The following is a 24,783-nucleotide window of genomic DNA, read 5'->3' as shown; positions in this document are numbered from 1 at the left end:
CCTGTCCTGCGAACAGGGTACAAGCACATGTGAGGTGTGGGGGTGGGAGTGAGGAGGGCAGATCCAGGAAGAAGAGCAAGTCCAGGAGTTTTGCAAGTGAGATCATCTCTACCTGGGTCTTCCTCACCCTCTTCTACCTCTCTGCCAATAAAAAAACAAATTGTGATAGTTGTTTGTTTTACTGGAGTTGGTTGAGTAAAGTCAAAGCTTTCAGAGAGAAGGGTCTTCTCTATTCTGTTGCCAGTGAGAGTCAGAGCTGGTTGCAGTTCTCTTTTCCTTAACTTCTGGCCTGAGGAACATTTAGAACTCCAGAGACTCATAGTTCCTAATGCAAAACAAACCCCTTTGTCACCTCCACCTGTGGACTTCCCTTCCCTTCCCTTCCCTTCCCTTCCCTTCCCTTCCCTTCCCTAAACTATCAGGTTTTCCCATTTTTCCCCTAGGCAATGTTAGTTTGGCGACAAATAAAGGTGGAAAGGAAATGTGGAATTCCAGGCTGCTCAACTGTGTGCACCTCCAAGTCGTTAATAAGGTTACATTAATAATTGTATAGCATCTTAGAGTTCAAAGTGACTTTTTTGTCATTTATTGAGCACTATAATGGACCAGGTCCTTAACATAACTATTTCAATGACATCTTATTTATAAATGAAGATGTCATCCTCTTACAGAAAGGATTTAAGGTGAGGTTATTTCATTGACTTCTCACACTAACTGTGACTCAGGGTTGATTAAGTCAGGCTCAGAGGGTTAAGTAATTTGCCTGAGGTCACAGATTTTGTAAAGAGAGCAAGATCTTGAACCCAAGTTTGTCTGGTCTAAAGTACGAACTCTTTTTTTCTTTAAGATTTTTATTTATTTATTCATGAGAGACAGACAGAGACACAGGCAAGGGAGAAGCAGGCTCCATGCAGGGAGCCCGACGCGGGACTCAATCCCAGGACTCAATCCCAGGACTCCAGGACCGCGCCACGGGCCAAAGGCAGGCGCTAAACCGCCGAGCCACCCAGGGATCCCCACCCTGAACTCCTAATGCACTATCCTGCCTCTCAGTCCTTCAACACATTCTATCTTACTTGATCCTTGCTGGTAAAGGATTCAGGGCAAGACTCATAACATCTTAGAGTCAAAGTGGACTCCAGCAGTCTTCAAAAAACAACAACCCCCCCCCCCACACACACACACATGCCCTAGGACAAACAGCTAGTACCTGGTGGAGCCATTCTCCAAACCCAGGATTCTTAACACTTAACTTAGAACTCTTGTCTCTAGGATGCTTTCTGAGAATTCTTGTGTTTTTTCATTTAGCTTAAATTATTAAAAATACCTTATCTGGGGATGCCTCGGTGGCTCAGCGGTTGAGCATCTGCCTTTGGCTCAGGGCGTGATCCCAGAGTCCCTGGATCCAGTCCCATATCAGGCTCCCTGCATGGAGCCTGCTTCTCCCTCTGCCTGTGTCTCTGCCTCTCTCTCTCTCTCTCTCATAAATAAATAAAATCTTTTAAAAACAATACCTTATCTGGAAGCCCACATTTCATGTTTATTGGAGTTTGTTTTTCTACTATGTGGAAGGAAGAATGGACATCTAGGAGTTACCCAGCTTCAGGGAAAGATGGGGAAAAGGAGATTAATTTATTCAGGATTGCTATAGACTCATTTAAGATACTTCTTAAAGTTGACTTATTATATCAAAAATGTATTTCTCTTCTCATGCTATCATTCCTCTGTTTTCTTTCCTTTACTATTAAAACTTTTTAAAGATTTTATTTATTTATTTATTTATTTATTTATTTATTTATTTATTTATTTATGAGAGACACACAGAGAGAGGCAGACATAGGCAGAGGGAGAAGCAGGCTCCTCCTAGGGAGCCCAATGTGGGACTCTATCCCAGACCCTGGGATCATGACCTGAGCCAAAGGCAAACGCTCAATCACTGAGTCACCTGGGTGCCCCTACTATTAAATTTCTTAAGAGAATAACTTATAACAGCTTTCTACATTGATTAAATTTGTCCCTTTGTAGTCTGACTTCTGCCTCCACTAAAATAATTTTCTTCAAGGTTTCCAGAGGAAACCAGAGTGGTTTTTTGGGCCTTATTCCCCTTGGCTCCTATATAATTTGAAAACTGCCATCTTTTTAAAATTTAGACATTCATCTGGACTTTTGGACTTTCTCCTTTTCCAGCAATTTCTTTTTTTCTCTGTTCCCAAGAGCTTTTCTTGAGGACTTGTCCTCGGCCCTCTCCTTTTCTTCCTTTAAGCTTTGCTCTTCAGTTTGCCCATCTGTACATCATTTGTGTAAAATTTATACTTTACCTTTAGCCTGTTTCCATAGTTCCAGGTGGCATCTCAAATTCAACTTGTCCATATAGAATTCATAATCTTCCCTGTGTGCTCAAAATCAGTTCTTCCCTTTGTTTCTTTTAATGGAACTATTCTACATTCTCCCAATTATCAAGGCTTAAAATCCAAGAATTGCTTTTGATCCCTTCCTCTATGACATTCCCCACATCCAAACAATTGCCAAATTCTATGGAGGCCATCTTTCCAGTGTTTCTAGAATTTACTTCTTTATTATTCCACTGCCAGGACTCTGATTCATGTCCTTATTACTTTTGCCTAGATTGTTTTATTTTATTTTATTTTATTTTATTTTATTTTATTTTATTTTATTTTATTTTTTCATGAGAGAGAGAGAGGCAGAGACATAGGCTAAGGGAGAAGAAGGCTCCCTGTGGAAAGCCCGATGTGGGACTCGATCCCAGGATGCTGGTATCACAACCTGAGCTGAAGACTGATGCTCAACCACTGAGCCATCCAGGTGCCATTGCTTATATTATTTTAATACCTTATAACTGATCTTTTTGCTATAATCTATAGACCACAAGGAGATTAATCTAACAATATTGAATTCCTGTCTTCCTGTGATGCTCCGAAACCCATTGACTACTGAATCAAACCCAAATGCTTCAACCTGGCCTTTAAAGCCTTCACAAATTGGCCTCAATCAAACTTTCCAGTCCCATTTCCCATACTTCCTCATATATGTACTCTATACCTTGGCCAAACCTGAGTACTCACTGTTCCCCAATACATCCTCCTCTGCCTTTGCGTCGTGTTTTTGGTCGTGTTTTTCTCTTTACCTGGAATGCCTGCCCTTCCTCCCCCATCTCTGTGTTTTGAAATCCTACCCACTTTTCCGTAGACAGCCAAATGACTTTTCTTCTATGAAATCTTTCTTGATTCCCAATCCCCTCATCATTCACCTTGTAACTAAGTAGAATTTTACTCTTTTAAGTGTTCTGCGACACAAATGTTACTTATATTTCTCATATAAAACCTACATATGAATTTCCTTTTCTCTCCTGGATAATGAATTCCTAGAGAGCAGAAAGTATACCTTTTTAATCTTTGTGTTCCTTATAGCATCTAGCTGAATACATTTCATAGGTTAATATATTATTAAATATATTGTGTAAGTTAGCCTGTTTATTAAATTTAATTTGGTAGATTGGGGTGTGTCTCTAGAATAGAGTATGCCACTAATCAGAACGTAGTATTGTTTCTTATCAGTGTTAGACTTTAAACTTCAACCTCACTTCCTTCAGCTGTACTGGAACATATATAACCAGTGCTTCCTCAAAGCCTATGGCCCAATTGTATATTAGAGCAAGGGTGGTAAGGCAGTGAGAGGCAATGGTTTGTTTTTCTGAGGGGAAAATTGGACTATGTTGATGTTTATAAGCATGAGAGACACAGGACATTGTGTGCTTAGCCCAACTTCCTCTTTTCTGAGAATTTTTTTCTTACACAATTCAGGAATCCATTTGGTTCAGCCCTGCCACCCAGTGGATGGACTAATGTACTGTTAAATCCTTAGTCCAAGAATTGTCTCAAATGCACGGAAGCTTTTCTGACACCTGAAACCCTGAGTGATGAAGATATTTCTTTGTAAGAGGGAGTAGAGGAAAGAATATGATATTCATGGCTCAGTGGAAGAAACTATATATATATATATATATATATTTAAATATTTTTATTTATTTATTCATGAGAGACACAGAGAGAGAGAGACAGACAGACAGACAGACACAGGCAGAGGGAGAAGCAGGCTCCATGCAAGGAGCCCGATGCGGGACTCGATCCTGGGTCTCTAGGATCACGTCCTGGACTGAAGGCGGTGCCAAACCGCTGAGCCACCCGGGCTGCCCAAGAAACTATATATTAAACCAGTTTTCTATTTTTTATCCAGACTGACATTTAACAATACTTTCGTTGTTAATAGCATTTTAAAGTGTATACAGAGCTATTTACACATGTGCATTATTAGGCAATTGCATAAACATTTGATTCTCACTAAATAGGCAGGCAGAAATTTTGCAGAAGAGAATATTGTGATTCAGAGAGTTCAGGTGACTTGCCTCAAGGTCCTACAGCTAGGACAAAATTCACCTGACTTAGCGCTGAAAGATCTCTCTAATAGTCTATCTCTGCTTCTTAAACAAAGAAAATTCATCTCCTTTGTAAAGATTTCTCTGATTTCTACAAACAGATTTAATTGCCACCTTCTTTGTATCCCTACAGTATGTTGGACATACTTCTAAATATTATTAATATTTATCATTTATCTTATAATTATCTGTTTATCTGTCTGTTTCTTCCCACCTAAATCATGCTTCCCAAAGGTAGGAACCATGTTTGTCTTATGGCCTGGCATAACTTAGGTGCTTTAAAAATTCTAAACAAGAGTCAAAATCAATCAGTAGGGTTATTTTAGCCTGATAAGCTAATGTGTCGATATAGAGCCCATCCCATTGCTCATCCTGATTCTTGTCTGTTCTCCAACACCGATGGTGTTGTGTTCCCTTGAAGCTGTAGGGCTTGACTGTGGGAGGTGCAGGGCTATATCCTCCATATAGAGAAAATACCACAGCAGAACATTTTCTGTTGTAGATGCCGTAGTTTTAGCAAAGGGCCTGTCAATTCTTGGCTGGGGTAAGGTGGGGTGAGAGGGAAGGATGAAGAAGCTGATTGTTTTTTTAAAATTCTTACAACTCGTTTCTCAGAGGTAGGAGTTGAAGAAAAATGCTATATCAAAGACCGATTACATGAAGACGTGGTATATGCATGCAATATAATGTTACTCAGCCATTAAAACAAAAAAGATATATTGCCCTCAGTGACAACATGGACCTACAGGGTATTATGCTAAGTGAAATAAGTCTGGCAGGGAAAGATAAATACCATATGATTCCACTTGTATGTGGAATCTAAAAAAAACAACAACAAAAACCAAGAAATGAACAAACAAACAAATGAATGAATGAACAGACCCATAAATACAAAGAACAAAATGATAGTTACCAGAGGGGAGGGTATGAAGATGGGAGGTACAGGCTTCCAGTGATGAGTGAATAAGTCATGGAGATGAAAAGTACAACACAAGGAATATAGTCAACGATATTGTATAGTGTTGCATGGTGACAGATGGTGACTACCCTTGTGGTGAGTATAGTACTAACCTATAAACTTGTTGAATCACTACATTGTATACCTGAAACTAATGTAACATTGTGTCAGATATATATATATATATATAGTTTTATATGTATACTTATATGCAGTTATATGTAGTTACATATATAGTTATATATATATACATGTGTATATATATAATTGATGTATATATATATATATGTATGTATACATATGTAATTGATTCTTTGAACCAAGAGCAGAAAATGATTCCAAAATCATTAGCCCTGTAGTGAAGGCAGAGTCCAGTTATCCTGCCTGATTCCCCTTTCACTTTCTCAAAGCCCACTCTCCATTCACATACAAGTTTTATCTCAGGAAACATATGTACCTTATTTCTTCCTATTGGGAAGGATGATGAATAATTGGTTTGGGAGTAGGCAGAAAAACTGAGGAAGGTCTTTTATGTTCTATGCGTTGCCTTCTTTCCTTTCCTTTGTGCTGGTGCAGTTTCCTGGCACTGGTTTTGGGAACCGTGATTACTGGACCACGGAAATTACCTGTTTCCTTGAGAAGAAGCATGGGAAAGAATTTGCCATCAAGCATACAAGGTGGGTGAAGTGGATAGGGAGGTGTTGAGTGGACCTAAGAGGTGGCTGAAGTGGCCACAAGTTAATAAGTTAAGGGGAAAAGCTCAGGACTGGCCAAGGCAGGAATGCCCTCCCTTTCAAAAATCAAAATAACATAACATAATGTAGTTTAAAATCACAGAATATTTAGAGCTTACACAAAGAACGTCAGTTCTCATGCCCCCCTACTGAGACATTCGATAGAGTCTCTTCCAATTCTTTTAGCTTTTTTGTCTGGCACTTACTTCATATTTCTCTTATTTTATTTCTTAATTCACAAATAGTAAACATAGCTTTTGCTTTTTTGTTATAGTAATTGGAATGTCGGCTTTCACATCATGTTGTAGATCTGCCTTCTCCTTCCTCTATTCCCTCATCCTCCTGATAGTTATACAATTTGTATATCAATACATAGCGTTTGCATTACTGTCGCTGTGCAAATAATATCCACTGTGGAGCCAAGTAGTATATTTTTATTGTTTTCTGTCTTGAACAACCCTTTGTTGTAAGGTTATAATAATTTATTTAAATAATGTATTTGTTTAACTGTGCCCCATCTCCAATTTATTCCTGAAATGTCAAATGTTTATTAGACTTTTCACTCAAATGATCAACATATCTAATAATCTAAGAAATCAAATTTCTTTTTCTGGGACACTTGCCCCAGCTCCACTGAGAATTCTTTTTAGTCACCATCGCCATCTGCTGACTGTTGGTGGAATGGAAAGACAGAATTATGAGGTGCAGGGCTAATATTTTTAAGCCAGAAAATGTCCTTACTAGGGTATTTGACCTTTGGAATGACAATCTGGAGGAAGGAATATGTCCCTGTGATAGGACTAGAAAAGAGCATATAAAATCTTGAAATATTCTCTCTCCCTTATCCCATCATCTTCTTCTTCTCTGTGTTTTTCTAGAAGAACGAGTTTGTTCTAAAATTCCTTGTGATGCTGTGGTCATTCTGAACCTTTGTCTGATCCAACAAAGGAAAAACAAAAGATGGGCTACCTGTTTTTTTGTGTGTGTATGTTTTGTTTTGTTTTTTTAAATTACAGCTTCATTGGGTATAGTTGATGTGAGATAAACCACACATATTTAAAGTATATAATTTCAGGGGCTCCTGGGTGGCTCAGTGGTTGAGTGTCTGCCTTTGGCTCAGGGCGTGATCATGGGGTCCTGGGATCAAGTCCCACATTGGGCTCCCCACCGGGAACCTGCTTCTCCCTCTGCCTATGTCTCTGCCTCTCTCTGTGTCTCTATGAATAAATAAATAAAATATGTTAAAAATGAAGTATATAATTTCATGGGCTTTGACATATGTACACCCATGAAATTGCTGCCACAATCAAGTTAATGAACATGTTGCTCCTAAAATTTCCCCTTGCCTCTTTGTAAACCATCCCTCTCTCCCTTAACCCGTTCCCAAGCAACCACTGGTCTCCTTTCTGTTGGTGTGTATTAGTTTACATTTCCTAACACTTTATAAAAACAGAAACAAGCAATATATACTTTCTGTTGTTGTTTGGCTTATTTGCTTGCATGATTATTTTGAGATTCATCGTGTTATGTGCACTAGTAGTTTATTTCATTTTATTGCTGACTGATATTCTATTGTCTGGATTTGTCACAATTGATATATCCATTCATCTGTTGATGGATATTTGAGTTGTTTCCAATTTTTTTGGTTATTACAGAGAAAACTATAATGAATATTTGTGCATAAGACTTTGTGCTGACATATGTTATCATTTCCCTTGGGTCACTACTTAGGAGTGGAATGTTTAGATCATATGGTAGGCGTATGCTTAACTTTAATTCAAAGAACCTGCCAGACCATTTTTACAAACTGGTTGTACCATTTTACATTCTCACCAGGATCTTGTGAGAGTTCCACTTCTTGCCAATACTTGATATGGTCAGTCTTTTTAATTTTAGCTATTGTAGTAGTTGTGTAGTGTTTTCTCATTGCAATGAATCCGATTTGCACTTCCCTAATGACTAATGATGTTGAGCATCTTTTCACGTGCTTATTTTGACCTACTCATTTTTAAATACTTCACTGGTATTTAAACAGGACTAACCTTAATTTTGAGCAAAGGAGATGATATTACATGACAGGTACCATAGAAGAATCTCATTCACCAGTTGGCTATGAAATTCTTAACTGACTTGAAATTCCCACACCTGAGGGATAAAGTTACTCTTTTGAGTTAAGAGAACCAATATAAGGAGCAGTTTCTAAAAAAGATGTTTTGAGGAAAAATGAAGGGACAACCTTGGATGTTTTCTCCCCCATTTTCTTCCATTAGAACAGATTGTTTTCTAGATTCGCCTCGGGTCATTTCAGAGAGTATAGAGAGTGTGCTTTAAGGGTATGGCAGAGTGGCTGTAGTCCTTAGAGGAGATAGAGAGGAAGGAATAGGGGATGAAGAACTGCAAAGGAATTTGAAGTGGCAGGCCAGATAGTACACCCTGCCTGGTAAGCTCTGGGGGAGTTCAGGGGTGTATGGCCAGGTGGGTGAGACTAAGAGAAGAAGAGGAAGAAAAGTGTGAACACTTGATTAGGTCAGGAAAGGCAGGCCCCAGATAATGGAGTACCAGAAGGGGGAGACTAAGACCAGAAACAGGGGGGCAATGCCGAATATAAAAATTACCTGCTTCGTAGATTTATTCAGAGCAGCGTTTGTTACTTTAGAACATTCTAGATTAGAACAGCTTCTATTCTCAGTCTTCTCTTCTACAAACTAGATTCCTTCAACTTTGGGCTTTTGTGTCCCGTTGTCTCCCCCCGCCCGCCCCCTGCTTTCCCAGCATTCCCTTTGGGCTTCATGTAACAAAAGGATGTTGCTTAATGTGGAGTCAGCCACAGCCACAGCTCACTTCCTTGCCCACCTACCTCCATAACCAGAATCTTCAGTGGCTGTTTCCTTGACAACACAGTGTAGTGATTAAGAGTTAAGGCTCTTGGAGCCCACCTGCCTGAGTTGAACAATTATTGTCAATTAATGAATTAGTTAGTGTTCAACCATTTATCAGCTGTGACTGTGGGCAGGTTGCTTAATCTTGCTGTACCTCAATTTCTTTATATGAAAGTGAAGATGAGACTATTAACCTTCCTTAGAGAGTTGTGAAAATTAAATGAATTCATATTTTAAAAATGTTTCAAACATTGCCTGGTAGGTTTTAAGCTCTCAAGTGTTAGCTATTAATTTAAACTCCTTAGACCTCTTTCAAAGTGCCTCTAATTTGGCCTCTTCACACTTTCCATTCCATTGCTTCCTATCTACTTCAAGTTTTGCTGGTTTCCTCGCTGAAGCATGAATCTATGCACAACTCTAGGTGGTTTTCTTTGCCCTGGAAGGCCCTTAACAATTCAAATCCTACTCAATCTTCAAAGATCACCTCAAATCCCATCCCTTCTATTGCCTCTTATTATTATTTCTTTAGTTCTCATCAACTATCTTCCCATCTGAATTCATAGCACCACAGAATTTAGGGAATGATTGCACACTCATCACTTCTTCATGTGAATCAGTCTTTTTCCTGAATAGCCTGTAAACATCCTGAGGGGTGGAAGTAATACCTGATTCTGCTGAGCCCTCTTTCAATGGAGTGAATACAATGTCTTTACTCCATTTCAAGCATCTGTAAAGAGATTCAACACAGGCAACAGAAGAGCATGTGAAGAATTCATAGCTTTATTTTTTTTAAGATTTTATTTATTTATTCATGAGAGACACAGAGAAAGAGGCAGAGACACAGGCAGAGGGAGAAGCAGGCTTCATGCAGGGAGCCTGATGCATGACTTGACCCCAGGACCCTGGAATCACGACCCGAGCCAAAGGCAGACATTTAACTACTGAGCCACACAGGCATCCCAATTCATAGCTTTAATAAAGATTAGTTAGGGGTGGGAATGCTAGTTTCTTTCCTATCTGTGCCGTTCTCCAAAGGCAGAGTTTCCTTTCTCCTAAGATCCAGACAACCCCTATTTCATTTCTGAACGAAGAAAGAACACATCTTACCCACTTTTATTTGTCAAATAGACTCCATCCTTAATCATTTCTTCCTCTTTCCATCTTCTAAGAGAAAATATCGTTATATTTTTAAATCTCTCATAGGTAAATGATCATGTCTTCCTCTTCCAACTCTTTCCTCTTGAAAAAGTTTTCTACTGGTCATCAAGCTTCTAAGTTTGTTGGGGTGATTTCAGGAGTAGCTAGACTAGAACAATCGCTTATTATAACTGGGCCTGGGAAAATTGACGAAGAGCACTTATAGAGATCTAGATTGCAAAAGCGTTGCCCAGAATCCTTATTCTGTGATCGTTTCAGTCCTGGACTGCAGCCTTATCTGACTCCGGTTAAATGTCATTATTTCAGGTGTCTTTTTTTTTTTTTTTAAGACTTTATTTATTCATGAGAGACACAGGGAGAGAGGCAGAGACACAGGCAGAGGAGAAGCAGGCTCCCTGCAGGAAGACCTGTGTGGGACTCGATCCAGGCATCATTACCTGAGCCAAAGGCAGACGCTCAATCACTGAGCCACCCAGGCATCCTTTTCAGGTGTCTTCTAGTTCCCAATGTTCTCTTCACTGATTTTCATGTTCTTCCCTGTCTCTAACCCCTGATCATTTCTACACCAGCCACAGGGTTGCTGGCCTAGTTACTGAATGCAAAGCCACAGAACAAAGAGCCCAGACATGAGTGGAGCCAGGAGGGTTCCTGAGGAAAGAGGAACCCCAGCATCTGAGGGGAAGAGGTGCAGTTTTTCTAAGTCTGGCAGGAAAGCTCGGGCATCCTCCAAAGCTGCCTGAGCTGCCATAGTGAAGTTGGGGTCACCAGAGATCAAAACATCAAAGACACAGGAATGGAAGTAAGCATCTTCAACTGGCAGCCCTTCCTTGCACAGCTGTTTAGCAGTATCAATGTTTATAGCTCCCCGACGACTGCGATCTGAACGGGAGAGTCGCTGACTTGGGGGGCACCCCCCGACACAGAGCTGCAGGTCCTGCTCAGCTGAGAAGGCCCTGGCCACATCCTCCGCTACCTTGATGGAGAAGGAGAGCTGCCCGGCTGATTGTCGAATGATTATAGTTGTGCCAATATAGGCAGCTCGGATCTCCACGTGATTCCCAGGGTTAGCAGTTCGAATGGACAAACTTGAACCCCCAGGTCGGTGGCCTCCATTGATAGAACCATCTTCAAAGGCTGCTGGAAGATTGTCCACCTCAGCCTGGTAGACCTTCTGGTCAATGCATTCCTGCATGTTCTTAAATATAATGGTGAGCTGTGAAGGCAAGCAGGAAAACAGTTCATTTTGGGCTCAGTGCTTCCTCCACTTACCACAATCAGCCCTCCACGCAGTCAGGGATCTGATCTGGGCAGAGACGCCAGGCTTACTGCTGGGGTGGGGGGGTGTCTACCCCCACTCTGATCCCTTCTCTTGGTGCTCTAGAATTGCCCCAGCCCCACTCCACCCCTCCCTGTCCTTTCTGGTCTCAATCTCAGCAACTCACAGGGGAAGGGAGTTTCCCTCTCTAATTCCTCAACCTAGGACTCCTCCGCTCTCCTCTCAACGTTCTCTTGTGTCTTCTGCATCTGCGTGACACTCCCAGCCAGGGAAAGTGACTTGAGGAGCAAGTTCTTGGTGGGAGGGGGTGGCGGGAGATGCGGGAGCAGTCAGGAGGAGAGGGAATAGCGAGCGTCTCTGCAGAACCGTGGGGATGGGAGGGAGTGGTACCGTGGGGCGACCGTGACGGGGCCTGGAGGAGCTGCTGAGTCCCTGACCTTCCGCGTGGCGGTGGCGTTGGCCCCCGATGCCACGGGGGAGCTGGTGGCCTGGACAAAAAGGAAGTCATTATCCAGCAGGGGCCAAGCTCCCTGGACACGGCACGTGTGAAAGTGGTGGTGGAAGCTGCGCACGTGGGGGTCCCCGAAGGAGGCGCAATGCAGGAAGCCCGGGGGACGACCGTGCAGCCGGGAAAACTGGCCTTCGTAGTCACAGGGGTCCGGGGCTGGGGGGCCAGAGGAGCGGACAGGGCCCGAGCCCGGAAGGGCTGGGCCGCGGGGCGGGGGAGGGGCCGTGGGGCCCTGGCGGGAGCAGTTGTGCTGGATCATCAGGTCTTCGATGCCGTGCACGGCCGAATGGAAGGCCAGGTCTCCGCGGCAGGTGCGGGCGGTGCGCCGGGTGCAGAGAGCGTAGGAGCGGAGGGCTCGGCAGAGGCCGCCGGAGCCCACGGCTCCACCCCGGCCCCCAGCTTCTGCCCCTCCTCCTGCTCCTCCAGCTCCTCCAGCTCCTCCTCCTCCCCCTCTCCTTCCTCCTCCTCCTCCTCCTCCTCCTCCTCCTCCTCCTCCTCCTCCTCCTCGAAGCGCTCCCGGTGAACCCCCACTTCTAAGGCTCAGGGTGGATGATACATACTCAGCATTGCAGCGGAGGATCTTGCATTGAGAGTGAGCTGAGGACAAAGGGAGAGGATTGTGAGATGGCTCTTGGATCCCCACTTAATTCTCCCAAATCTGATGAAGGAAAATTTCAGCTGCTCCTAAAACCCAACTGATCCCAAGTTCCAGTCCAGTCCCTGGTCCTCAGCCCCCAGCTCCCTAGTTCCTGTGTTCACTACGTCTTGTTAAAAATGTGTAAGCCCGCTAGGTCTCTTCTCCCTATGGATCAAGCGCTTTTCCAGTGTCCTTCCCCAAGGCGAATGGGAAATAAAATATATATCTATTAGAGAGCCAGGCGAGTGACTGGAACTCTCCAGCACCTGTCCCTTCTCCATACACATGCTCACCTGCCCACCCTTGCACAGCAGAGGACCCTCTAGGTTCCCCAGCCCTTCCCTAGCCCTTCCTTACCATGTCCACAGAGAAGGAGCAGGAGGGTGAGAGTGCTTAGAGTTGGGGGGCTGCCATGGGGAGACCAGCCTGGATCCCCCATACCTATGCGGCCAGGTCCCCCCAGGCTCCGGCTTTTTCCAGCTGACGACCCTCCTACCTAGTGAATTTTGACCGGACCTCCTGTAAAGGACTGAAAAAAGAAACTTGGCTGGGCATGGGGAGAGAGAAGAGTCGAAGATCATTCAGGATGATGTGAAGAGAATCTGGGAAGATCAGGAAAAAGGATGAGCGGTCGGGAGTTTGGGGAGAATAGAGCTCCCCCAACTGTAAGTGTGGCTGTTAAGCCTCTGTGCCTTGTTCTTGTGGCCACTTTCAGGTCCCTTATGCAACACCCTGAGGTGGGGGTGGAAGGAAGGTTGACTAGACTGGCGGGGGGGGGGGGGGGGGGGGGGGGGGGCGCGGGCGGGCAGAGTCCACTGTATTGCCCCATCCTGAGCTACCAAACAGCAGAAATGTCAAAAAAAAAAAAAAAAAAAAAAAAGGAGGGATTGTGGGGATGGATCAGACCCCAGTCATCCCAGTGGGCTCCTCAATATAATTAGGATTTAAAAATACTTCAGAAACACACCTCTTATTTGCTTCTCCCCATCCAGAGGGGACACCCTCCAGGGGGTGTCATTCATTTCTCTTCCTCCTTTGTGTCAGAATGTTTAGCAAGAAGGAGTGAGGGTGGAATACCCATTCCCTCTTTAGAACATCAGTATTCAAATGAAAAGGGACCAATCTCTTTCATCTGAGACAGCTAAGATTATAATCCCCCTCTCTCACAGAATAATAGGATGCAAACCAAGCATGCAAATCCATTCTTGTGTGTGTTGAGTCAACAGTTCTTGTATTTTTTTTATTTTTCCAAATCTGACTGAAGAATCACTCTTTTCATCTTTCCTTTGCAAATTCAGAAGTTCTCAGTCTTTTGCAGAGGACAGGCCTTGGGGCCTTGGGGCCTGTCCTCTGCAAAACTCCTCCTGCAAAACCCCTCCTGCCAAACTCCCCATTCTTGGCGTAAGGGTATGATTGGGGTCAAAGTCATGCAGGAGGGAGAATAGGGTGGGAAGACTGGAGTGTGTAAATAAATAATTTACAACAAGACATAGCCCCTACCCTTGGAAGCCCAATGTGAAGGTCACTGCCAAGTAGGGGCAGGTAGAAGGGTACCAGTGACTAATCATCTGAGGCTAAATCTGGCCATGGTGAGAAAACTACAGAATAGGGCATATAGGAAACTCCTAAAACTTCACCAGAAGTCTGAGGCAACAGAGTAAGGAGAGAGCTAAAACGGCCAGAGGAGAGACAGAAGATGAAACTTCAAGTGGCAAGTGGCCAGCAGCCAGAAAGAAATAAGACAGGAGGAGAAATGGAGATGGGGCACCTTGGTATGAAAAGAGATCCTAGCTTTTGGACTAGAGACATTCAAGTAGGTGTCATAATTTTCTGAAAGTCTAACTTCATTCCAAAAGCGTATTAAAGGAATTGCAATTTCATTTTGACTTACTGTTTCCAGAGGTCAAACATTACTCTGATATCCAATCCTCCAGCCATGACTGCCTACTCTGTCGGTCAGCTCCAGCCAGGGGATCCCCCGTCTTTCTCCATGTCTCCCCCAGGTCCCCAGACTGGCTGCAATCTCACTGAGGTTAGGGAATCAGAGAAGATTTGGGTGGGGGGAAGGGGGAGTAAATGGCTGGCCAGAGTACTGGACAGCTGAGCGGGGGAGGGAGGTGGCTACTGAGTTGACTGTTTTAAAAATAGCTAAGTCCAAAATTCCAGGAACGTCAGTGGCAGTAGGGTGTGGGTTGGGGGGATGGGGAGGGTAGAAGGATTAGAAAGAATATGGAATATAGAGTGCCAACTGGGGAAGGGGCAACAGAAATATTATAGGCAAGTCAGATATCCACTTCCAGGTTATGTGACTCTAGTCACTGCCTACTCCAGGCAGCCCTCCAGCATTCTCAGTAATGAGCTCCCAGCCTTTAAAAACTAGAAGTGGGAAATTACACTCTTCTTTCACCGCTTTCATCCCTGCTATGTTAAAGATTGCATTTAGTTTCTATTGGTCACATCTAGAAGGTAGGTGACTTCAGATAGGGTCCATAGCAGAGGTAGTTCACACCCCTTCCCCCATCTTTGCAGAGTATTTCAGAAGGACTAAAAAAGCCAGCTGTCCAGTGGAGAAATCCGAGCTCTGAGTTGCCTAGGTCTGTTTCAGTCTACCAGAACAGATCCTTGCAGCTGTCTATCCCCCTGTCTCCTCCATTTCATTCTCTTAGTTTATACAGTAATTCCTCTTCCTTCCCTCTTAACCAATTCACACACAAAATATAAGCTCCCTAGTTGTTAGAGGAGGAGGCTAGCAGAGGCAAAAAGGTGAAGAAGGAATAAGAATAGAGTTTTTTGAAAGTTATTAATCTACAGCGTTTGGGGGTGGATTGGGACTTGGAAAGATAAAGTGAGATAAGAAGAGATTCAGAAAGATACTTTTGTGGAATAACATAATCTTGTGACCTTTTAAGATATTACAACTAAGGAATTTAGCCATATCTTATTTTTGCAGTTATAGGCATCTGGGATCATCATCTTATATTTGCCAAGTGAAGTGAACACAAAGGCTGATTCCAAATAGTGTCACTAAGGCATTTGCTTAATTGGCTTGCATTTAATTCATAATCTAGCAGTCTGCACAGTACTCTTATTATGCATATATTTCTGAAAAATTTAGATTTCTCTCAACCACATGAGTCCATAGCACAAGGATTTTATTGCAAAAATATGAAATGCCAACCAAACTATTCAAGTGACTTTAAAACACAGTAATTTGACTATGACATCCCAAGTGGGATTTACTCTAGGGACAAAAAGAAATGCAAAAATATTTTCAAGTAGTCATATTGTTGGTGGTAGTATTGGTATTGTTATTGTGCAACTATTGTGGGTGGTAGTATTGGTATTGGTATTGTGCAACTATCATGGGTGTTATTGTGCAATTACCATTGTAAAATAAACAAACAAGGATTAATGCTAACATCTTTGTGAACCAGGATTTTTGGTGTAGAATAAGGAGATACAGATTTATCATTGATGAAATTAAGTAAAAACTCTGTAATTCTGATTTAAATTGGAAATAAAACTGCGAGCTTGAGGCATATTTTATCCTAAAACATTTCCTAGCTTATGCTGATAAGGCCTAGAAATGATAACCCAATGGCCATGCCTACATCCAAACTGAGCTTTCTAAACACCATTTCCCACTGAAAGGAACTCATTAGAGAAATGGCTCATTTCAGGTATGAGTGAGGAATTGTCCAAGCTAAGCAAGGAAACCTTCAAAAACTATTAGGATTGCATCAAAAGGACTCAGAAACAACTGAATAGTTTGCACTGGCTAAAGATGAGACAATTTGAGTGTCAAAAGGATACTATTTGCGTATTTGATATGTTCAACTATCATATTTGTATCAAATATGTTTAAATCTATGAGTTTCCAACAATACTTAAAAACACAAACTCCTTACTGGAGAATGCTAGGGGATCAACTCATTATTTTGAAAACTGCTAGTAATTGGAAAGAATAAAACGTTTATCCTATTCTTACTGTGGGAATTCAAGATGAGGGGGAAATTTCTCTTTATAGAAGTTTTCTAGCAGATAACTGAAAAAGGAATGGCATAATTAAAAAATCAACATTTATAGTTCTCTCTTCTAGAATTTGGGCCTCTTTTGGATACTTCTGAACTAGAGTAAGCATAGCAATTTTGGAGTGAATATTGCCAAGAAGCAGAGTTATTTCAATGATTGGGTATATACTTGGGAGGCAAAAGAACTGAACAGGGATTGGAACTGAAACTGGTTAAAACAACGACAAAAAAGCAGCAATTACTCATGTTAGTCAGAAGAGGGGATGATTCCTCATTTTTGTGGTTGCAGAGGGTCTTGTCTGTATTTTATTCCAAACTCAGTTGTGGAGAGTCTGATAAGCTGAGAGATAATAATTATCAACCTTGACTTCTATACTCAGCTTAAGTATTATTCCAGAATTAAAAATAAGAAAAACATTTCAAACAAAACAAGAGCACCAATAAATCCACATCAAAAGAACCATTAAAAAGATTTACTAGCAAGAATGATTTTGAGCAAAGAAGGATGGATTAAGGTGAGAGAAGGAATGGTAAACAAAGAAATACATATGTGATTGAATCTAAATACTGAATACTGTATGTTTAAAAATGACTGCCTCTGGCAGTAAACACAATAATAACACATAAAACAGAATGGGACTTGTAATTAAAGCTGTTTGAGCTTTTCATATTGTTTGGGAAGAATGTGTCAAAACTGATTTTATGCTTTAATTAATATTTAAGTCTGTGTTGTAAGGGTAGGCACCAAAATAATAGAAAACATAAAGGAGGAAAAGGGAATTAAGATAACAAAACAAGACAAAAACTTGATCAATCCAAAAGAAGACAAGAAAGGAGAAAAAAAGAAAAGAAAAAGTGTACATTAAATCACAATAATAATTCACAATCTAAATTTTAAAACTGGGGAATTTTCACTGCTCTGTAGATATGATTTTGGAGAAAGGAAGGGTTGGAAGCAAAGTCCCCCATCCAGGACTATGACTGTGGTCAGGAAACAATGAGAAGTAGGCAGTGTTGAGACATATTTTAAAGGTAAAGCTACAGGACTTTTTGATGCTCAGATGTTCCCAGGACTGATTTTCACTACTTTTGACAATGACTGATTTTTGAAGTAAATGAGATCATTTCTTTCATGATTGTTTTCTTGTAAGGCCTTAAATTGCTCTGTTTTCTATAATTCCATGGCCTTTGACAGGAAAAGTTTTCCAGCTCTTCAAGAAGATGGCCAATAGTTCTTTGTTGCACCCCTCAGGATGATTCAGAACATGGTTCAAGTCATTGAGAACTTTCCCATCCCATTTACAGACCCATCACCTTTACCCCTTTGGGGTCACCTCTACAATACTTTTAAGTTACTGCATGGTCCTTCAGGGTTATAAAGCTGTAAAGAAGCTGCACCAGGAAAGGTAGTGGAACCAGCTAGATAACATATTATTTGTACTAGCGTGAAAAATCCCACCCGTGGCTAAGAGGTGAGCAACATTTGAAAGCACAGACAAGGTTAAATGACAGGAGAAACACAGCAAGAGGATGTCGTGTGGGTTTTAGAAATGAGTACAGCGAATTGTCATGAGACACATTAAAACGGATCTACCTGGACAAGGGTACTCATCATAGTAGAAATAGTTTATCGTTGATCATCTACTGGTACCACATGCTATGCTGAGTGATCTGATGATAGCATTTCTAATCCTTACAACAAAGCTGAATGGCAAAATTTAACCGCATTTTATAGAAGCTAAAGCTCAGAAAAACCATCTTGTCCAAGGTTATTTAATTCAGGGATGCCTGTGTGGCTCAGTAGTTAAATGTCTGCCTTTGGCTCGGGTCGTGATTCCAGGGTCCTGGGGTCAAGTCATGCATCAGGCTCCCTGCATGAAGCCTGCTTCTCCCTCTGCCTGTGTCTCTGCCTCTTTCTCTGTGTCTCTCATGAATAAATAAATAAAATCTTAAAAAAAAATAAAGCTATGAATTCTTCACATGCTCTTCTGTTGCCTGTGTTGAATCTCTTTACAGATGCTTGAAATGGAGTAAAGACATTGTATTCACTCCATTGAAAGAGGGCTCAGCAGAATCAGGTATTACTTCCACCCCTCAGGATGTTTACAGGCTATTCAGGAAAAAGACTGATTCACATGAAGAAGTGATGAGTGTGCAATCATTCCCTAAATTCTGTGGTGCTATGAATTCAGATGGGAAGATAGTTGATGAGAACTAAAGAAATAATAATAAGAGGCAATAGAAGGGATGGGATTTGAGGTGATCTTTGAAGATTGAGTAGGATTTGAATTGTTAAGGGCCTTCCAGGGCAAAGAAAACCACCTAGAGTTGTGCATAGATTCATGCTTCAGCGAGGAAACCAGCAAAACTTGAAGTAGATAGGAAGCAATGGAATGGAAAGTGTGAAGAGGCCAAATTAGAGGCACTTTGAAAGAGGTCTAAGGAGTTTAAATTAATAGCTAACACTTGAGAGCTTAAAACCTACCAGGCAATGTTTGAAACATTTTTAAAATATGAATTCATTTAATTTTCACAACTCTCTAAGGAAGGTTAATAGTCTCATCTTCACTTTCATATAAAGAAATTGAGGTACAGCAAGATTAAGCAACCTGCCCACAGTCACAGCTGATAAATGGTTGAACACTAACTAATTCATTAATTGACAATAATTGTTCAACTCAGGCAGGTGGGCTCCAAGAGCCTTAACTCTTAATCACTACACTGTGTTGTCAAGGAAACAGCCACTGAAGATTCTGGTTATGGAGGTAGGTGGGCAAGGAAGTGAGCTGTGGCTGTGGCTGACTCCACATTAAGCAACATCCTTTTGTTACATGAAGCCCAAAGGGAATGCTGGGAAAGCAGGGGGCGGGCGGGGGGAGACAACGGGACACAAAAGCCCAAAGTTGAAGGAATCTAGTTTGTAGAAGAGAAGACTGAGAATAGAAGCTGTTCTAATCTAGAATGTTCTAAAGTAACAAACGCTGCTCTGAATAAATCTACGAAGCAGGTAATTTTTATATTCGGCATTGCCCCCCTGTTTCTGGTCTTAGTCTCCCCCTTCTGGTACTCCATTATCTGGGGCCTGCCTTTCCTGACCTAATCAAGTGTTCACACTTTTCTTCCTCTTCTTCTCTTAGTCTCACCCACCTGGCCATACACCCCTGAACTCCCCCAGAGCTTACCAGGCAGGGTGTACTATCTGGCCTGCCACTTCAAATTCCTTTGCAGTTCTTCATCCCCTATTCCTTCCTCTCTATCTCCTCTAAGGACTACAGCCACTCTGCCATACCCTTAAAGCACACTCTCTATACTCTCTGAAATGACCCGAGGCGAATCTAGAAAACAATCTGTTCTAATGGAAGAAAATGGGGGAGAAAACATCCAAGGTTGTCCCTTCATTTTTCCTCAAAACATCTTTTTTAGAAACTGCTCCTTATATTGGTTCTCTTAACTCAAAAGAGTAACTTTATCCCTCAGGTGTGGGAATTTCAAGTCAGTTAAGAATTTCATAGCCAACTGGTGAATGAGATTCTTCTATGGTACCTGTCATGTAATATCATCTCCTTTGCTCAAAATTAAGGTTAGTCCTGTTTAAATACCAGTGAAGTATTTAAAAATGAGTAGGTCAAAATAAGCACGTGAAAAGATGCTCAACATCATTAGTCATTAGGGAAGTGCAAATCGGATTCATTGCAATGAGAAAACACTACACAACTACTACAATAGCTAAAATTAAAAAGACTGACCATATCAAGTATTGGCAAGAAGTGGAACTCTCACAAGATCCTGGTGAGAATGTAAAATGGTACAACCAGTTTGTAAAAATGGTCTGGCAGGTTCTTTGAATTAAAGTTAAGCATACGCCTACCATATGATCTAAACATTCCACTCCTAAGTAGTGACCCAAGGGAAATGATAACATATGTCAGCACAAAGTCTTATGCACAAATATTCATTATAGTTTTCTCTGTAATAACCAAAAAAATTGGAAACAACTCAAATATCCATCAACAGATGAATGGATATATCAATTGTGACAAATCCAGACAATAGAATATCAGTCAGCAATAAAATGAAATAAACTACTAGTGCACATAACACGATGAATCTCAAAATAATCATGCAAGCAAATAAGCCAAACAACAACAGAAAGTATATATTGCTTGTTTCTGTTTTTATAAAGTGTTAGGAAATGTAAACTAATACACACCAACAGAAAGGAGACCAGTGGTTGCTTGGGAACGGGTTAAGGGAGAGAGGGATGGTTTACAAAGAGGCAAGGGGAAATTTTAGGAGCAACATGTTCATTAACTTGATTGTGGCAGCAATTTCATGGGTGTACATATGTCAAAGCCCATGAAATTATATACTTCATTTTTAACATATTTTATTTATTTATTCATAGAGACACAGAGAGAGGCAGAGACATAGGCAGAGGGAGAAGCAGGTTCCCGGTGGGGAGCCCAATGTGGGACTTGATCCCAGGACCCCATGATCACGCCCTGAGCCAAAGGCAGACACTCAACCACTGAGCCACCCAGGAGCCCCTGAAATTATATACTTTAAATATGTGTGGTTTATCTCACATCAACTATACCCAATGAAGCTGTAATTTAAAAAAACAAAACAAAACATACACACACAAAAAAACAGGTAGCCCATCTTTTGTTTTTCCTTTGTTGGATCAGACAAAGGTTCAGAATGACCACAGCATCACAAGGAATTTTAGAACAAACTCGTTCTTCTAGAAAAACACAGAGAAGAAGAAGATGATGGGATAAGGGAGAGAGAATATTTCAAGATTTTATATGCTCTTTTCTAGTCCTATCACAGGGACATATTCCTTCCTCCAGATTGTCATTCCAAAGGTCAAATACCCTAGTAAGGACATTTTCTGGCTTAAAAATATTAGCCCTGCACCTCATAATTCTGTCTTTCCATTCCACCAACAGTCAGCAGATGGCGATGGTGACTAAAAAGAATTCTCAGTGGAGCTGGGGCAAGTGTCCCAGAAAAAGAAATTTGATTTCTTAGATTATTAGATATGTTGATCATTTGAGTGAAAAGTCTAATAAACATTTGACATTTCAGGAATAAATTGGAGATGGGGCACAGTTAAACAAATACATTATTTAAATAAATTATTATAACCTTACAACAAAGGGTTGTTCAAGACAGAAAACAATAAAAATATACTACTTGGCTCCACAGTGGATATTATTTGCACAGCGACAGTAATGCAAACGCTATGTATTGATATACAAATTGTATAACTATCAGGAGGATGAGGGAATAGAGGAAGGAGAAGGCAGATCTACAACATGATGTGAAAGCCGACATTCCAATTACTATAACAAAAAAGCAAAAGCTATGTTTACTATTTGTGAATTAAGAAATAAAATAAGAGAAATATGAAGTAAGTGCCAGACAAAAAAGCTAAAAGAATTGGAAGAGACTCTATCGAATGTCTCAGTAGGGGGGCATGAGAACTGACGTTCTTTGTGTAAGCTCTAAATATTCTGTGATTTTAAACTACATTATGTTATGTTATTTTGATTTTTGAAAGGGAGGGCATTCCTGCCTTGGCCAGTCCTGAGCTTTTCCCCTTAACTTATTAACTTGTGGCCACTTCAGCCACCTCTTAGGTCCACTCAACACCTCCCTATCCACTTCACCCACCTTGTATGCTTGATGGCAAATTCTTTCCCATGCTTCTTCTCAAGGAAACAGGTAATTTCCGTGGTCCAGTAATCACGGTTCCCAAAACCAGTGCCAGGAAACTGCACCAGCACAAAGGAAAGGAAAGAAGGCAACGCATAGAACATAAAAGACCTTCCTCAGTTTTTCTGCCTACTCCCAAACCAATTATTCATCATCCTTCCCAATAGGAAGAAATAAGGTACATATGTTTCCTGAGATAAAACTTGTATGTGAATGGAGAGTGGGCTTTGAGAAAGTGAAAGGGGAATCAGGCAGGATAACTGGACTCTGCCTTCACTACAGGGCTAATGATTTTGGAATCATTTTCTGCTCTTGGTTCAAAGAATCAATTACATATGTATACATACATATATATATATATACATCAATTATATATATACACATGTATATATATATAACTATATATGTAACTACATATAACTGCATATAAGTATACATATAAAACTATATATATATATATATATCTGACACAATGTTACATTAGTTTCAGGTATACAATGTAGTGATTCAACAAGTTTATAGGTTAGTACTATACTCACCACAAGGGTAGTCACCATCTGTCACCATGCAACACTATACAATATCGTTGACTATATTCCTTGTGTTGTACTTTTCATCTCCATGACTTATTCACTCATCACTGGAAGCCTGTACCTCCCATCTTCATACCCTCCCCTCTGGTAACTATCATTTTGTTCTTTGTATTTATGGGTCTGTTCATTCATTCATTTGTTTGTTTGTTCATTTCTTGGTTTTTGTTGTTGTTTTTTTTAGATTCCACATACAAGTGGAATCATATGGTATTTATCTTTCCCTGCCAGACTTATTTCACTTAGCATAATACCCTGTAGGTCCATGTTGTCACTGAGGGCAATATATCTTTTTTGTTTTAATGGCTGAGTAACATTATATTGCATGCATATACCACGTCTTCATGTAATCGGTCTTTGATATAGCATTTTTCTTCAACTCCTACCTCTGAGAAACGAGTTGTAAGAATTTTAAAAAAACAATCAGCTTCTTCATCCTTCCCTCTCACCCCACCTTACCCCAGCCAAGAATTGACAGGCCCTTTGCTAAAACTACGGCATCTACAACAGAAAATGTTCTGCTGTGGTATTTTCTCTATATGGAGGATATAGCCCTGCACCTCCCACAGTCAAGCCCTACAGCTTCAAGGGAACACAACACCATCGGTGTTGGAGAACAGACAAGAATCAGGATGAGCAATGGGATGGGCTCTATATCGACACATTAGCTTATCAGGCTAAAATAACCCTACTGATTGATTTTGACTCTTGTTTAGAATTTTTAAAGCACCTAAGTTATGCCAGGCCATAAGACAAACATGGTTCCTACCTTTGGGAAGCATGATTTAGGTGGGAAGAAACAGACAGATAAACAGATAATTATAAGATAAATGATAAATATTAATAATATTTAGAAGTATGTCCAACATACTGTAGGGATACAAAGAAGGTGGCAATTAAATCTGTTTGTAGAAATCAGAGAAATCTTTACAAAGGAGATGAATTTTCTTTGTTTAAGAAGCAGAGATAGACTATTAGAGAGATCTTTCAGCGCTAAGTCAGGTGAATTTTGTCCTAGCTGTAGGACCTTGAGGCAAGTCACCTGAACTCTCTGAATCACAATATTCTCTTCTGCAAAATTTCTGCCTGCCTATTTAGTGAGAATCAAATGTTTATGCAATTGCCTAATAATGCACATGTGTAAATAGCTCTGTATACACTTTAAAATGCTATTAACAACGAAAGTATTGTTAAATGTCAGTCTGGATAAAAAATAGAAAACTGGTTTAATATATAGTTTCTTGGGCAGCCCGGGTGGCTCAGCGGTTTGGCACCGCCTTCAGTCCAGGACGTGATCCTAGAGACCCAGGATCGAGTCCCGCATCGGGCTCCTTGCATGGAGCCTGCTTCTCCCTCTGCCTGTGTCTGTCTGTCTCTGTCTCTCTATGTCTCTCATGAATAAATAAAATCTTTAACAAGGTTATCTAATTCAAACCCAGATTTATCAGCCCCAGAAGTCAATACTTTTGCATTACAGCATCTTTTATAGATTCCCAGGCAGATCAATGTAGATGAAGAAAAGAAAAAAACAAAAGATACAGATTTATTTATTTATTTTTAAAGATTTTTAAAAATTTATTTATTCATGAGAGACACAGAGACGCAGGCAGAGCGAGAAGCAGGCTGCATGCAGGGAGCCTGATGTGGTGGGACTTGATCCCAAAACCCCGGGATCACACCCTGAGCCAAAGGCAGACGCTCAGCCCCTGAGCCACCCAGGCATCCCCAAAAGATACAAATTTAGAGAGGATGTGAGAGATAGTACACCAGAGAAAACAGTCCCTAGATCTTCAAATTAGAGTGCTGGCTAGGAGAATGAGCCTATCACTGAGGATGAG

At 41.1% G+C, this 24,783-nt stretch overlaps 1 protein-coding gene across 9 annotated transcripts; it reads right to left on the bottom strand.

Moving 5' to 3' along the window:
• Nucleotides 1-9,788: 9,788 nt before the first annotated feature.
• HJV (hemojuvelin BMP co-receptor) lies at nucleotides 9,789-14,729 on the bottom strand. Of its 9 annotated transcripts, none has more exons than XM_025983123.2 (5): nucleotides 14,495-14,729; nucleotides 12,961-13,132; nucleotides 12,527-12,563; nucleotides 11,849-11,946; nucleotides 9,789-11,395 (listed from the first exon to the last, which is right to left on the bottom strand). In XM_025983123.2, exons 2-5 carry the CDS (start codon nucleotides 12,961-12,963, stop codon nucleotides 10,772-10,774), a joined length of 762 nt encoding a protein of 253 aa, XP_025838908.1. In that variant the 5' UTR covers nucleotides 12,964-13,132; nucleotides 14,495-14,729; the 3' UTR covers nucleotides 9,789-10,771. The 9 variants fall into 9 exon arrangements, with proteins under 9 accessions (XP_025838908.1, XP_072622793.1, XP_072622790.1 ...); XM_072766692.1 differs by having other exon boundaries at nucleotides 11,896-11,946; nucleotides 14,495-14,652; XM_072766689.1 differs by having other exon boundaries at nucleotides 11,896-12,563; nucleotides 14,495-14,652.
• Between the last annotated feature and the right edge of the window lie 10,054 nt (nucleotides 14,730-24,783).

The sequence above is a fragment of the Vulpes vulpes genome, chromosome 8, assembly GCF_048418805.1.
Source record: "Vulpes vulpes isolate BD-2025 chromosome 8, VulVul3, whole genome shotgun sequence".
Lineage (NCBI taxonomy): Eukaryota > Metazoa > Chordata > Mammalia > Carnivora > Canidae > Vulpes > Vulpes vulpes.
Note: the sequence above shows the minus strand (reverse complement) of the source record. Positions and strands in the feature narration are given on the sequence as shown.